This window comes from Cornus florida, unplaced genomic scaffold, assembly GCF_030987335.1.
Source record: "Cornus florida cultivar Cherokee Brave unplaced genomic scaffold, ASM3098733v1 CherokeeBrave_3.0.0_Hap2_Chr08, whole genome shotgun sequence".
Classification (NCBI taxonomy): domain Eukaryota; kingdom Viridiplantae; phylum Streptophyta; class Magnoliopsida; order Cornales; family Cornaceae; genus Cornus; species Cornus florida.
In genome coordinates, this window is record NW_026775578.1 from 12,714,938 (window position 1) to 12,729,841 (window position 14,904).

The window sequence follows — 14,904 nt, forward strand, 5'->3', positions numbered from 1 at the left end:
CTTTTGTATTTCTAGTTTTCATCAAGTTAAAAATGATACTGTGAGCTCGGTAATGAAGAATAAAAAAACTGAAAACAAATCAGCAACTAATTAGTTGTTGCATAGTAGTGGCACAGTCAGGCTACTTTCCTGGTTAAGCACAATAAAGTGTATGTAGTGCATCTCAGCTTTTTGAGTGATCAAATTGCTTAGGGATATTGATGTTTCATTATATTTACACTCCATCTACTCAAGGGAAAGAAGGGATTGACAGAGCTTCAACGATGGAAGGAGTGGAGGGACGCCCTCTGGATTCGCAATTCTAATTGCTTTCAATGGATTTTTACTCAAAAAAGGAACGAAGGTTTGGTGGGTTTCTCTGATCGGCATCGGCAAATGGGATTCCGGGAAACTCAGAGGAATGGATCTGTCTCCAAGATTGGCCATCCGGCATTCGTACAGATGTGGGATCGAGGAAGACAGAGAGGTGTTTTTCGTGTGATGCAAGCGCGTGGAAGGAGTATTGCTAGCCATACACGTGGGTAGAGCACAAGAAATGGCCGTTTTAAGTGGAATACAGCTGGTTCCTATTTTGTTTCAAATGATTGGGCTTTGAAGACGACGTGGCAAGCTAGTGGAGATGGGCCTAAGGTTGGACCGATGTCTAAGTCTTTGGGAGTTGGTGTTCCTTTCTAGTGTGGGCTGGCCCAGACTTCGGACTTGGCCTGTCTTGCAAATGGACATGCTGAAGGTGTTAACGCCCAGAAGAAAGATCTTGTTGCAGTTGCGCCTGTTGATTGGGTAGCGATTTGAGGGACAGACCGGATTCACTTAAGGACGTTCCTGTACCATTGTTGGGCAATCGATTTGAGCCCTTGTCTACAGCCGTAATTAATTATGTTGTTCTTCCGTCCGGTGTGGTTTCTAACGGGTCTAGAGGAGGAAGACGAGCTAAGGGTTATGTTCAGGGACACCGTATGAAGAAGAAGGTGTCTCTCCCTTCCTTCGGTAGAAGATGGTTAAGGAAGGAGAAGCAGAAGTGGATTCCAAGAGCGCCGGTTGTCTCTGTTCCAAGTAAGTCAAGTCTTTCACATAGACTACCAGTTTCTCAACCTTTTTCTCCCTCTTCCTCTCAGTCTCGAAGGTGTTTGGGGTTGTATAAAGGCGTGATGGAGTCGGGTTCTCAATGTTTGTCCCTAGTTTTTGCGGGTGAGCCGGTGGTTGATTGTCAGGGTGAAGATTGTGATCTTGGGATTGGCTCCTCTCGGCTGTGTGACTTTAGTAGCGAGGGAGTTACTGTTTGCGTGTGAAGGGATGTGAAAATTAAGCTGAATGATGTAACAGCCAATGTGTTTTTGAAGGAATTGCGGGACCATTTGGCAGTGAAAGGCTTGCAGAGCATATCAGGAAGTACTGGGTTGAATGAGGAGGCTGGGACGCCTTTGACTTGTGTTTCCCCTTCCTCTTCCGATGCTTAAGAGGGAGGTTCGGATTCCTTTTTTGAAGGGGATTTGGGCTTAGTTCAGTGGGAAGGGGGTGGTGATGTTCTTGACTGTGTTGTCCCTCTGGCTGTGATGGGGCCGAAGGGGGAGTGCATGGAAGCAGCAGCTATTGGTGTGGGTAAGGGAAGTTTGGAAGAGGAGTGGTTGAGAGAGAAGGGTGGAGAGGTGGGTTCTCTTTTGGGTGTGTCGTTTGAAGGTAGGTTGGATAAAGCAATGAGGTTATTTAATGAGGTTATTGATGCTCAGATTTTGGAGAGGGCGGGTAGACGGGATGGGTTGCAGGCTGAGGTGGGGGAGAGGGAGGTGAGGAGTCCCATTGATGTTGTTACTTATGAAAGGAGGAACAGGAGGTCCAGAGAGAGGGAAGGTGGAAGAAGGAGTGGGAGTGATTTATCATCTGTTTCCTCATGAAGCTACGACTTTTTTCATGGAACGTTAGGGGTCTCAATGACCCGAAGAGAAGGAAAGTTGTGAAGTCGGTGATTCGTAAAGAGGGTGGGCATGTAGTGTGCTTGCAAGAAACTAAGATTGAATCGATGACAGACTTGATCGTGACAAGCTTGGGGGGGGGGGGGGGGGGGGGATTTGTGGAGTGGATTGCTTTAGATGCGATTGGTTCTGCGGGTGGCGTTCTTATCATGTGGGATAACCGTTGGGTTTCTTTGGGGGATTTTCAGGTGGGTATCTTCTCTGTTTCCTGCGTTCTCTCTATGTTGGAGGATGGTTTTCATTGGGTTTTCTCCGGTGTTTATGGCCCTACAGATGATAGTGTGCGACATTTATTTTGGGAGGAGTTGGGAGAGATTCGCAGACGTTGGGAGTTGCCTTGGTCTATTGGAGGAGACTTCAATGTGGTCCGTTCTCCTTTTGAGAGGTCGACAGGGGGAAGATGGACATTTGAAATGGAGTCATTCTCAGAGTTCATTGATGAGTGGAGATTGATTGATTTGCCTTTGGTGGGTGGTCCTTTTACGTGGTCTAGTGGTCGTTCTCCTCCTACCTTCTCTCGGCTTGACAGGTTCCTTTTGTCGATCGATTGGGAGGAGAAATTCTCGGATGTTATCCAGGCCACTTTGGTTCGCCCTTTATCTGATCATGTTCCGTTGATGTTGGATTGTGGTGGGTTGCGGAGTAGAAGATCCCCTTTCAGATTTGAGAATATGTGGCTTCGAGCTGAAGGTTTTTTGGAGAGGGTTCGATCCTGGTGGGAGGGGTATTGTGTGAGTGGCTCCCCTAGTCATTCTCTTGTAAGTAAGCTTTGTCTGTTGAAGATTGATCTTAAAGTTTGGAATAAAGAGGTTTTCGGTAATCTGGTTTGGCAGAAGAATAGGGTCTTTTCAGAGATTGCCGATATTGATCGGATTAAGGGTCAAGGATCTTTGTCGGACTCCTTGAGACGTAGGAGGGTGGAATGTCAGGTGGAGTTTGCTGAGATTGCTGTTTTGGAGGAGATTTCATGGAGGCAAAAGTCTAGAGCTTTGTGGCTCAAGGAAGGGGATAAGAACACAAAAAAATTTCATAGACTTGCTAATGCTCATAGAAGGGGCAATCATATTGGAAGAATCCGAGTAGATGGGGAGGTGTTGTGTAAGGAGGAGGAGATTTGCAAAGGTATAGCAAATTTCTACTCGAGATTGTTCACAGAATCAGTTAGCTGGAGACCTTTGCTTGCAGGGCTTCATTTTGACTCTTTATCGGGTGAGGAGAGCTCTGTTCTGGAGGAGCCGTTCTCTGAAGAGGAAGTGTTGACCGTGTTGAAGAGCTGTAATGGGGATAAAGCTCCAGGTCCAGATGGTTTCTCCATGAGCTTTCTTTCAGAGAGCTGGGAGGTGGTCCGAGAGGAGATTATGGGTACTTTTCATGCTTTCCATGCCCAGGGCTCTTTTGAGAAAAGCTTGAATGCCACTTTTGTTGTCCTCATTCCGAAAAAGGGTGGGGCGTTGGATATCAGGGAGTTTCACCCTATTTGCTTGGTGGGGTGCATTTACAAGTTGATTGTTAAAGTCTTGGCTTCTAGGTTGAGGAAGGTATTAGATGGTGTCATTTCGGATTCTCATAATGCCTTTATGAGAGGTCGCCAGATTTTGGACTCAGTTCTTATTGCTAGCAAGTGTGTTGACTCCAGATTGAGTAGTGGGAATCCGGGGGTTTTGTGCAAGCTGGATATCGAGAAGGCTTATGATCATGTGAGTTGGAGTTTCCTCCTCTACTTGATGGAGAGGATGGGATTTGGGGAGAGGTGGAGGAGATGGATTCTGTTTTGCATCTCTTGTGCGCGTTTTTCAGTTCTTGTTAATGGAGGTCCGACCGGTTTTTTCTCTAGTTCGAGGGGTTTGAGACAAGGGGATCCTATTTCTTCGTTCTTGTTCCTTTTGTGATTGAGGCCCTTAGTAGATTGATTTAGAGGGCGGTGGAGTTGGGGTTTTTGAGAGGTTTTAGAGTGGGCAGGGATGTGGTTAGCCAGTTGGAAATTTCCCACTTGATGTTTGCTGATGATACTTTAGTGCTCTATGATGCTGATGCTGATCAGTTGAGATATCTGAGATGTGTTTTGGTCTGATTCCAAGTTGTTTCTGGGTTGAAGGTGAATGTTGGTAAGAGTGTTCTTGTATCGGTTGGGGAGGTCGCTGAGATTGAGAGGTTGGCACAGATTCTTGGATGTCGCACTGGCTTTTTTCCTATTTCCTATTTAGGGTTGCCCCTGGGCGCTCCTTCGAGATGTGTAGGGAGTTGGGATCCAGTTGTGGATAGATTTAAGAAAAGATTGGCAGGTTGGAAGAAGCAGTATCTCTCTAAGGGGGGAAGGGTCACTTTGATTAAGAATGCCATTTCTTGTCTCCCCACTTATTTCATCTCTCTCTTTCAGATTCCTTCCCCTGTGGCGGAGAGGATTGAAAGATTGCAGCGAAATTTTCTTTGGGGGGGAAGAGGTGAGGAGTTCAAGTTTCACTTGGTTTGTTGGGAGCAAGTTTGTTGCCCTATTTGGAGGGGTGGCTTAGGGATTAGAAGGTTGTTGCCTTTCAACAAAGCTCTCCTTGGGAAATGGCTTTGGAGGTTTGGGGTGGAGAGGCGTTGGCTCTGGAGGAGGGTTATTGCGCACAAATTTGGGGAGAGCAGTGGTGGGTGGTGTTCTCTCGTGGGTCGTGGTCCTAGGGGAGTGGGGGTTTGGACTGGCATTCGAAAAGGGTGGGATGAATTCTGCAAGCATGTTTGTTTTCGAATCAGGGATGGTAGGAGGATCAGATTTTGGGAGGACCTCTGGTGTGGGAATTTTCCTCTGGCTATCGCTTTTCCACGACTTTACAGGATTGCTTCTAATAAGCAGGCATTGGTGGTTGACTGTTATCATCTTGATAACAGGAGACTGACTTAGGATGTTCAGTTTAGGAGGCACTTCCAGGATTGGGAGATTGAGGACGTCACCCGATTTTTGGATTTTCTGTACCGTCAGACGATCACAGCTGGGGATTCTGATTGTTGGTTGTGGATCCCCAACCCTCGGGGTCGCTTCGAAGTGAGGTCCTTTTTCAAGTGTCTTACGGTAGGCGCTGGAGGCTTTTTCCCTTGGAAGTCTATTTGGCCATCGAAGGCCCCCCTCAAGGTGGCCTTCTTTACGTGGACTTTTGTCTTGGGTAGGATTTTAACCCAGGATAATTTGAGGAAGAGGAACTAGGTGGTGATTAATAGATGTTATTTGTGTTTGCGTGATGAGGAGACTATCGATCACCTTCTGATTCATTGCTGCATGGCTAGGGGATGTTGGGATTTGATGATTGGGTTATTTGGGATCCCGTGGGTGATGCCTTACTCCACTAGAGGGTTGATGGAGGCTTGGAGAGGGTGTTCAGTGGGGACTCTCATTCGGGACGCTTGGAGGGCTACGCCTCTTTGTATTTGGTGGTGCATTTGGCTTGAGAGAAATCGGAAATACTTCGATGGAAAGGAAAAACACATCTCTATGATTAAGTTCTCTATTCTTTCCACTCTTTTTTGTTGGATTTCAGGGAGGGATTATCGATCTGTTGAGGAATTGGTTATTTTTTTGGCCTCTTTGAAGGCTTGAGGTGTTTTTGCCTTATTTTTATGTTCTAGGGTTTCGCTCCCCCTTTAAGCGGTTTCTCAATAAATTTTACTTATTACAAAAAAAAAAAAAAAAAAAAAAAAACATTAGTCAGGTTGGACAAAAGTTGTTTAGCTTTTCTCTCGTCTTCTGCTTCAATATCAGAAATTGTTTTCAGATCTCCACTCTTTTGGAGATGCTCACCAATGATACTTTTGGAATAAAAGTCGCCATCCCATGTAACCCATCCGTACAACTTGTATCCAAGGAATTTTGAAATATATAAGACTCGATAATTGGATTCCTTCTCTTCAACCACACTTTCTCAGCTCCCAAAACAGAGCACATTGAGAGATTATTATTTTTCCCTTAAGACTGACCCCATTCATTTGGGATGAAGGCATGAATGGAGATGATTATATTTTGCTCAAGTAAATAGAGAAATTATTTACCACACTATTCCTTAACTCGTATTACTGAATTATTTAATATTAATCATCTGTTTCATTGACCAAAAATATTAAAGAAGAAAGATAAGAGAATGAAAATGAAATAATTATTTTATCTGCTCTTCCCCACTTGTTCACAGCTACCAAGCAGAGCCTATACAATACAAATGGAGATGTTATCAGAAAATAAAATAAAATCGAATAACTTAAAAGCTATCTGTTTAGCTTCTTGTTATAAGGAAATCATTATAAACCAAACAAATTGTGAATAATGTCACAAGATAAGCAAAGCTGTATCTTCTTACGCCCTCCTCTGATCCTCAAGAACACATGAAGAGAATCAAAATGAAGTACCCAAATAAGCCACATGGAAGTATTACTATCATTGATTAAACATTTGTATTTTCTTCAGTTGCGAAAAATTAAAATAATGTCTCTAAGAACAGAAATTTCTTTTAATCCCTCTAATTTTCTCTATAACCAAACAGATGAGATACTCAGGAGACAAAATAAAGAAGCAGATACATCATGAGAGAGAAACAGAGTATCTAATATAGGCACAATCAAAATCGAAAAAATATATATATATATGAACATATACATACACGTATGTAAAGACTACTCTAGGAATAGAAATGCAATATTAAATATACTCACCTTTGTAAAAATGCATTGAATGTGCTGGGTGTAAGAAAAATGATCACACAAACCCTAGCAACTTCTGAACTTCTAACCGAAGGAGAGAGAGCTGATAAAGAGCCAAGCAATAGCTCGTGGGTTTTGCACGCAGAGCTAGAGAAGAAGACTGTGATCTCTGCAAAAGAAGTAACACTACGCGCTGGTATTTTAGTAATTTCACGTAAAATTTTGGTGTACACTGGAATGGGTACAATTTTGGTGTACACGAATAATAGAAAGACGTAACACTACGCGCTGGTATTTTAGTAATTTCACGTAAAATCCTGAACGTAGTAGAAGTGGAATGGAGGCACGTGGCGACATATCTTGATGTTGTTGCTGTTTTTGGAAAGAGTATATCTTCAATTCTTTGGGCCCGTTCATGTACCTGGCGCGCGACTGGCACTAAAGTTCCCAATTTCCTAAATTGCTACTAATTTTACCAATATGTTTCATTATCAACACAATTAATTTTTATTTATTTATTTGGTAAACCCAATCTAAAGCCATTTCTAGTATAATTTAGCTGATTCGACCTTTATTTTTAAATATAAAAAAATACTGTAAAGTACTCGTCCTTCAGTTCGCTATTATTAAAATCACTTAGATAGATCAAATGTTCAGAAAATAACTTCTACATCTATTGCTATTAAACGATGCTATTTTAGTATTTTAAATTAAATTCATAAGGCAAATGAATATGGAACTAAAAGTAATATAAAAACGATTCTCCAGTTGAATTTATTTAGGTCAAACAAATTGATTTCCATTGTTTGATTAAAAAAAAAAAAATTAAAAAAAAAAAATCCTCAATGGTACTGTATTCTTTGATTATCAGATTAATATGGACAGATGATCAATTAAGCCACCATTAAAACTCATTTATTCCAAGCATAAAAAGTCTGAGCACAATCAGGCAGTGATCTACCTCACTAATACATCCCAACTGACTTTTGGAATTAAATCATGCAACAAAGCTTTAATAAAAAGAAGTAATAATTTCTCCTTTTCACCTCTCGGATAAATCTGGACTGTTGTTTGCAGCCCATGCGTGTACAACCTAAAATGGTTAATGCTGTTGAATTTTTCTTTCAAGACTCGTCGGCGCGCAAATGCAGTCTCAAATTTTCACTGAATCATGCTGTAGATAAATCTTGTCAATACTCCACATTTGAAATTCAAAACAAATTTTCTCTCAAGACTCATCTACAAACAAGCATTCCTTCTTACTACTATATATAACTAACATATATTATGTTCTTCTGCCAATCCAACTAATATATAAGCAATATAGAGTACTAAGTTTCTCTTGTACATGCCTGGTAACTAATCCCATGAGCAACACAAAATTAAATTTTACCATAAAAAGTTACTGCAGATAAGTTGAAGTTGCCTCCAAGCTCAGCAAAAGATGCCATCTCCACATCCAATAAAACTAGCTATTGATATCCTGCAGGATGCAACAAAAATTGGATATCAGTGAAATGAAAATTAGAACATTATTGACACAATGTAGTAGAGAAATAGAAAAGGTTCATCCACATAATATTAATATCAATATTAAAGATAACAACAAAAAAAACTAAGTTCTGATGATAGATATTTTTTCTAGATATAAACATTCAACAATGCATATCACCAACCTTGTATTACCAAGCCTATGTAGAGTCATTCTATTTTCAACATCTAGTTCCTTCTCCGTTTATACATTCTCCACTGCTTCAGTACATAAGATAGTCCTTCCTTCAATGTCGCTTTCTTTCCATCTTTGAAATTCCACAGCTCTGGTATTGTGTACCTTCCACTGGGGTTGTACTCATTCATCTCCATCAAGGCAATTGTCACAGCAGAGTATACCTCTTCGCCAAACTCATTTTTCAGATCTTTCAGTTTTTCGTCCGTTTCATTGATAATTTCCTAAGCAGCAACACAAATTAACCATATAATTAGGTAAACCATAAAACACACACACGCGCGCGCAAGTTGCTAATTTGCATCTCAATCTCATATATATTCAAACTAGGGTTGTACAATTGCTTCTATCCCTCCCATCTTTCAATAAATAGTAATAAGTGAAAGAAAAGTATCATTTCCCCATTCATATTTACGCAGATAATAAATTAACTATATCTATTGGAATGATCAAATGAATTTAAAATTTAAAATATGTGCCTATCCAATGTTTTATCAAGTGTGCAGCTGCAGATGAAAAATTGGCAACCAACAGTGCTACTGGAAATGCATAAGCATGTTGAAGAGGGAAATATATACTCCATTAATAAAAAGTAATTATTGCAAATGTTACTCAGAAACGCATACCTTATGGTCCTCACAGCCTTCAATTGCGATGACCTTAAATGGATGCCAGCTTGGATCCTTCAGGTAATCCTCCCACAACGAACAAAGCTCCATAGCCTTTTCTTCTGCTTCTTCTTTAGAGTACTTTCTTTTGGTTGAAAGGTGGAATGAAGTACTGTCAAGCTCTCCCATCCGTTTGACACCAATAGAACGGGAAGACTGTTCCTTGAAGAACTAGAAGGGAAGGAAATACCTAGTGAGCTACATAACGTAAGGTATCCCACAGGATTTTTTTTTTCAAGGATTCAACCTTCTCAGCATATGCAATTTAAGAGCAGCAAAACACATTTACTTTTCTTTTCCATTTTATGAACTAAATCATGGTTAAAGATTCACAATTAGTAAGATGTTAACAACATTTTCTTTTGGGAAAGACATCTTATCAATCAGTACCGGTAAATTCAAATTGTGATGGGGTTTAGAACTTTTAAATAGCTTTAGTCACTTTATAGAATTCATCTCACTGGTTCCAACTTCCAACCTTGCAAATCTTCTTTCCCATAACATAAGCAGCAAAACTGAAAATCTTTCACAAGATTATAGTTATAGTAGTGAAGATTCAATCATACCAAGTAATGTGGCAGATGAGCTCTAAATCTCTATAACATGTTGTCAGAGACAGCTTGGTCAAAAATTGAGAAAATGCTTACAGAGAAACAACTCGGAACATATCTACAGTCCATTAATCCAGTTAATATGCATTTGAAACATATCATAGGAGACCGTCATCTCCAGAAAATCGCAACTACCTGAACAGCTGCCTCATTAAAGATGGTCTCTTTTGCATAAATTAAATTCCCATCGGGCATTAATTATTGAGCTAAGGCCTATTGTGCTATAGATGGATTATCAACTTGTACTTACACCTTGCTTTCAGCATAAACTTATAAAGGCATTCATTGCATGCCTTTTCTGGCATCGTATTCTTAAATTTCAGCAGATGTGCATTTTCAGGTATAATCCACTTAGCAGAGTATAGAGAAGCAGCAAGCAGTTGCTGGGCAAGTTCATGCACAAGTTCCCCAAGCTGCCTTAGTTGTTTCTTTTGTTCATCACTACAGTGAGCACGCATTGCTAGCTATGTAATTCGGCCTTAAGAGATAGCAAAAAGGATAAAGAGGAAAGTGGAAGAGAAAACTATCCTAGGTGTGTTCTGCCATCAGCAAACCTGAAATGATACTATTGGTATTTAAGACAAGACAAAGATCTAGTTATCTTTCCATCTTCAGTTTTCTGGCCCTCAAAAGTCCTCAAGATTTGTGTTCTGGAACAGACTAATAATAGAAGGAAAATTTAAATTCCTTATAGTGGGTGCAGGTGTGAGTTTCAGTTAAGACGTGTGTCACATGTCAAATGCCAAAATCTTAGGATAGAGGAAACAAACTGAATTCTTCAACTATCCAACTTTTCTCCACCATAAACCTTCCAAGTACGTGAAGTTTTTGTATAGCACCATGCAAGGTATGGATATTTCAAAGTTCACTCACCTTTCAAAGGAATAAAATGAGTAAGCATCCTAAATAACCTCTACTGAGCTATGGAGTTGCTCCTCTTTTCTGTTGTGAAGTGTCAAACAATCACACAGGGTACATGTTCAAAATCATGTGTGCATGTCATACGCATTTTCACATCACATTTTACACTTTTTGAAGTGAACATGTATCATAAATATGATTTGAGTCTTTTGAATTAAGATAAATGAAAGAAGGAGATTGGGGCATGTGTACAATTAATGCAATCAGGAAAAAGAAGTGCGTGAGTTATGAGAGATCCTTGGGAGTTTAGAATTGAAGGTTACTATCAAAGGATTCCTGCATTTTTTGACTAGAAATATTGGCAGCTGCGAGAAAAATGTGAAGAAAGAAAACCACAACTTACATTAATTAACTCCTTCCGGGCTTCTTGCAGTTCATCATTGCTTTTGCGCTCCTTGACAATGAGAGCTTGACTCAATGCTTCTAGGCTTTCAAGTTCTTCTTCCTTCTCTTTCAGATCTTCATGGATTGCATCCATCTTTTTCTTGACTTTTGTATCCCCATCCTCTCCTTCTCCTATGTGTTTCATTACTTGTAAAGCCCCTCTCATTTGCTCTATCTCCAACTCCAGTACCTGTTTGGCATCAAGCTTCTTTTCTAGTTCAATAATTCTTTTGTGAAGTTTTTCTTTCTCCCTCTGCAATTAAAGTCACAGTCAAAAAAGTTCGAAAGCTTCTAGAGAATCATAATTTTTTTTCCTGGTGATTTAAGTCAAAACAAAAAAATGGGTAGAATACCTTTTGATCTTCAGCCAATCTTAAAACATTCCCATCCACCTTCTTTTGCTCCAAGGTTGCTCTCTCATTCTAAAAGAACAAAGCAAATCTGTTACTATTGTTGACAAAGATTCAAATGTGTGATATTTAGCCTACTGCAATACCAGTCAATGCCTAAGAAAAAATCTAGCATATACTCTTCAATCCCATAAAAAGATCAGCATTTTGCAGTGCAAAAGAAAATGAACATATATTGAAGATACTGAGATTCGACACCAATGCAAGTATGTATCAGTTTCTTGTCCATTTTGCTCAAATCAAATTGGCCCAATACTTGAAACAGGTTCAGATGTGTACAGGATATTTTAGTTAAAATCAAAATAATTATACACAAAAAAAATCGAATATGAGGAAGATTTCTTATCGATATCCTAACTGTTGGTTTTATTTTTATCTTGCAAGTCCTAGCATCTGCTGAAATGACACAAATTTTGTATCTAATAAACCTACTTAGTAAACTAGTTGAATTTGACCCTACAGCACTTCAAATATTCCCAAGCAATACACAAGAACCAGTTGCATAGTCTTGGTTTAAATCAATGAGTCAACCAGGGGGAGGGTGGGGGTCATTAATTCTTTCATTCAGTTCTTCCTAAAATGGAAGAAAATCAAATACAAGATGCAGTACCATTTTCTTCTCACAGTAGAGCCTCCTTCTCTCATTTTCATTGTGGATCTCCCGTTCCATCAATTCCTTCTCACGGTGCTTGAGTTCTTTGCTCTGGGCTTCCAACTGCAGAGTGATCATTTCATGCTCCTTGGAGATCCTTTCAAGTTGATCCCTTGCATTCTGCTGCATCTTTTGTATCTCTAGTTTTCATCAAGTTAAAAATAATAGTGTGAGCATGGTAAGGAAGAACAAAAAAAAACCAAAAAAAAAACAAGGAAACACATCAGGAACTAATTAGTTGTTGCAAACTAGCCTTGTCAAGCACATATAAGAGTGTGTACCTTCATTATAAGTTCGGTGCATCTCATCTTTTTGAGTGATTAGCTTGGTTAGGGATAGCGATGTTTCATTATATTTACACTCCATCTCCTTAAGGTACATCTTTTTCTCCTCAATAACATCGGTCAGTTTGGACAAAAGTTTTGTAGTTTTTCTCTCGTCTTCAGCTTCAATCTCAGAAATTGTTTTCAGATCCCCAGTCTTTCGGAGATGGTCACCAATGATACTTTTGGAATAGAAATCGCCATCCCTTGCAACCCATCCATACAACTTGTCTCCGAGGCATTTTGATCCATAATAATCCCTCTTTCCCTTGTGATCTGCTTCAAAAGTCTTCTCATACATCATTGCATTACTGAATCCAGGCCAATCTTTGTTAAACTCTACTATTGCATACCCTGAATGACCTCTATAGTTCCACAGAGGATGAACCCTCACAGGGTTAAAACCCTTCCTGGCAAGATCATCTCTAAGCTTTGATCCACTTCCCCCAATATACCTTCCGTCCTTCTGCTCAAGGGGAATGTTAGCTATGATTCCCATCCAAGGCCAAACAAACAGCTCATTCACATCTTTGCCTTTAACATAGTCACTATTCTGTCTTGTGGATTCTAGTGGCGGTGACCTCTTCACGTCAAGATAATTTTTCATATACCTCGCCAAACCTAAATGCATCCCCTTCTCTTTTATACCCCTCTTCCGTGAGCCCTTCCCAACACCATCTGCGTGCTGTAGGAGGTCCTTATAGGCATAATTCTGCTTCTTCCCATGACAGAATGGGCATCTATATTTCTCATCTGAAATTTGCACCTTCACACTTCCATTCTTCAACTGCTCATAATATTTATCACTATATTCCTCCAACTCCGACTCGCTGATATCTGTTTCCTCTTCTGATGAGTAAGACATTTCTTTCAAACAGCCTAAAATGAAACAAAACCATCAGAAGTTATCCACACTATGTTTGGTTACTGAAAAAGCAGTATGGGAAAGAAAGAAAAAGAAAAAGGAAATGGGACACTCCCGAGTCAGTTGTTTGTGTTTCCTTAACTCACTCATATTACTTCAAACAGCTAACCCTTATAGTAATATTTATGGTCAGAAGTATTGCAACACTGAAATATAAAGACTCATTAACCCCACTTTCTCAGCCCCCAAAACAGAGCATAAACAGAGTATTATGTTTTTACCCAAGACTACTTACCCAGGAGGATGAAGATGATGATTTTTGCTTAAGTTAATAGAAAGATCATTTACCACATTATTCCTTAACTCACATCACTGAATAATTTTACATTATTCCTCTGTTTCATTGAAAAAGAAAAAAAAAGGAAAAAAGAAAGGTATGAAACCATAAGTTTCTTTGGAGAATGAAAATTGAATAATTATTCATAACCACATATATCTATTCTTCCCCACATATTCACAGCTACAGAGCAGAGCAGAAAATAAAATAAAATCGAATAGCTTAAAGCTGATGCTCATCCACAGATTCTTTGTACTGTTTGGGTTTAGCTTCTAGTTGTAATGAAATCATTTTAAACAAAAAAAATTGTGAACAATATCGGAAGATAAGCAAAGCTTTATTTCCTCTATACTCAAGATTACAGAAAGAAAATTAAAAAAAAAAAAAAAAGAAATACCAAATAAACCATATAGATGTATTAATTTCGTTGATAAACATTCGTATTTTCTTTCGGTCACAAAAAAATGAAAATGATCTCTCTCAGAATTACATACGTTTCTTTTAATCCCTCTTGTTTTCTCTTGAACCAAACATGAAATAACTCGTGAAACAAACGGAGCAGCAGCTCAGATACATAAACATGTATGTGTAAACTGTAAACTGTAAACTGTAAAGATTACTCGAGCAATACAAATGCAATTTTGAATCAACATATATACTCACCTTTGGAAAAATGCAATAGAATACTCAGAAAATTCAAGCAACTTCTATCCGGAAGAGAGAGCTCTTGAGTTGAGAGACTAGCAATGGCGCAAGGGTTTTGCAGAGAGAGAGAGAGAGAGAGTAGAGAGAGAAAACAAGGTTGTGCTCTGCAAATGCTGGAACGAGTACCTGCTTATGAGTGGCGTTAACGACGCACTGTACCTATGGAGTGACTGACTCTACGCGCCGTCGAGGAGTGGTCAATATAGTGGTGGTATTTTAGTCATTTCAAATAAAATCCTGGACGTAGGTACTGTGGAATGTAGCACGTGGCGTGATATCTGAGCGAGTGTGTGCTATAAGAAGTCGATTGGAAGTAGTGATGTTGTTGCCGTTTTAAGGGATGAGTATTTTTTTATCATGGGCCATGTTTATGATTCGCTGTTGACACTTTTTTTTTTGGCAAGGAGGGGTAGATGAGAAGGCAAACTTGGGTCTTCTCATTGGCTGTTGACACTTTCCAAATTTCGTGAATTGATGCAACTTTAGGCAGCTTCCTTACAGCTCTAATTTTTTGAAATTATGAATATATTTCATTATCATCAGAGAGAATTGCTCACCAACGTATTTGATTATTTTTTTTTAATTTTAATTTTCTTTTGTACATGAATTTTGTGACTAGATATAAAGCGAATGACATACTTCTTTTGTCCCAAATTAAATATCCTGG

The 14,904-nt window shown here is 39.4% G+C and overlaps 1 protein-coding gene across 1 annotated transcript; it reads right to left on the reverse strand.

Moving 5' to 3' along the window:
* Nucleotides 1–8,324: 8,324 nt before the first annotated feature.
* On the reverse strand, nt 8,325–13,195 carry LOC132268408 (protein INVOLVED IN DE NOVO 2-like). The gene is made up of 6 exons (XM_059769259.1): nt 12,289–13,195; nt 11,966–12,147; nt 11,299–11,361; nt 10,905–11,198; nt 8,988–9,200; nt 8,325–8,585 (listed from the first exon to the last, which is right to left on the reverse strand). The coding sequence occupies exons 1-6, from the start codon at nt 13,193–13,195 to the stop codon at nt 8,355–8,357; spliced, it is 1,890 nt and encodes a 629-aa protein (XP_059625242.1). The 3' UTR covers nt 8,325–8,354.
* Between the last annotated feature and the right edge of the window lie 1,709 nt (nt 13,196–14,904).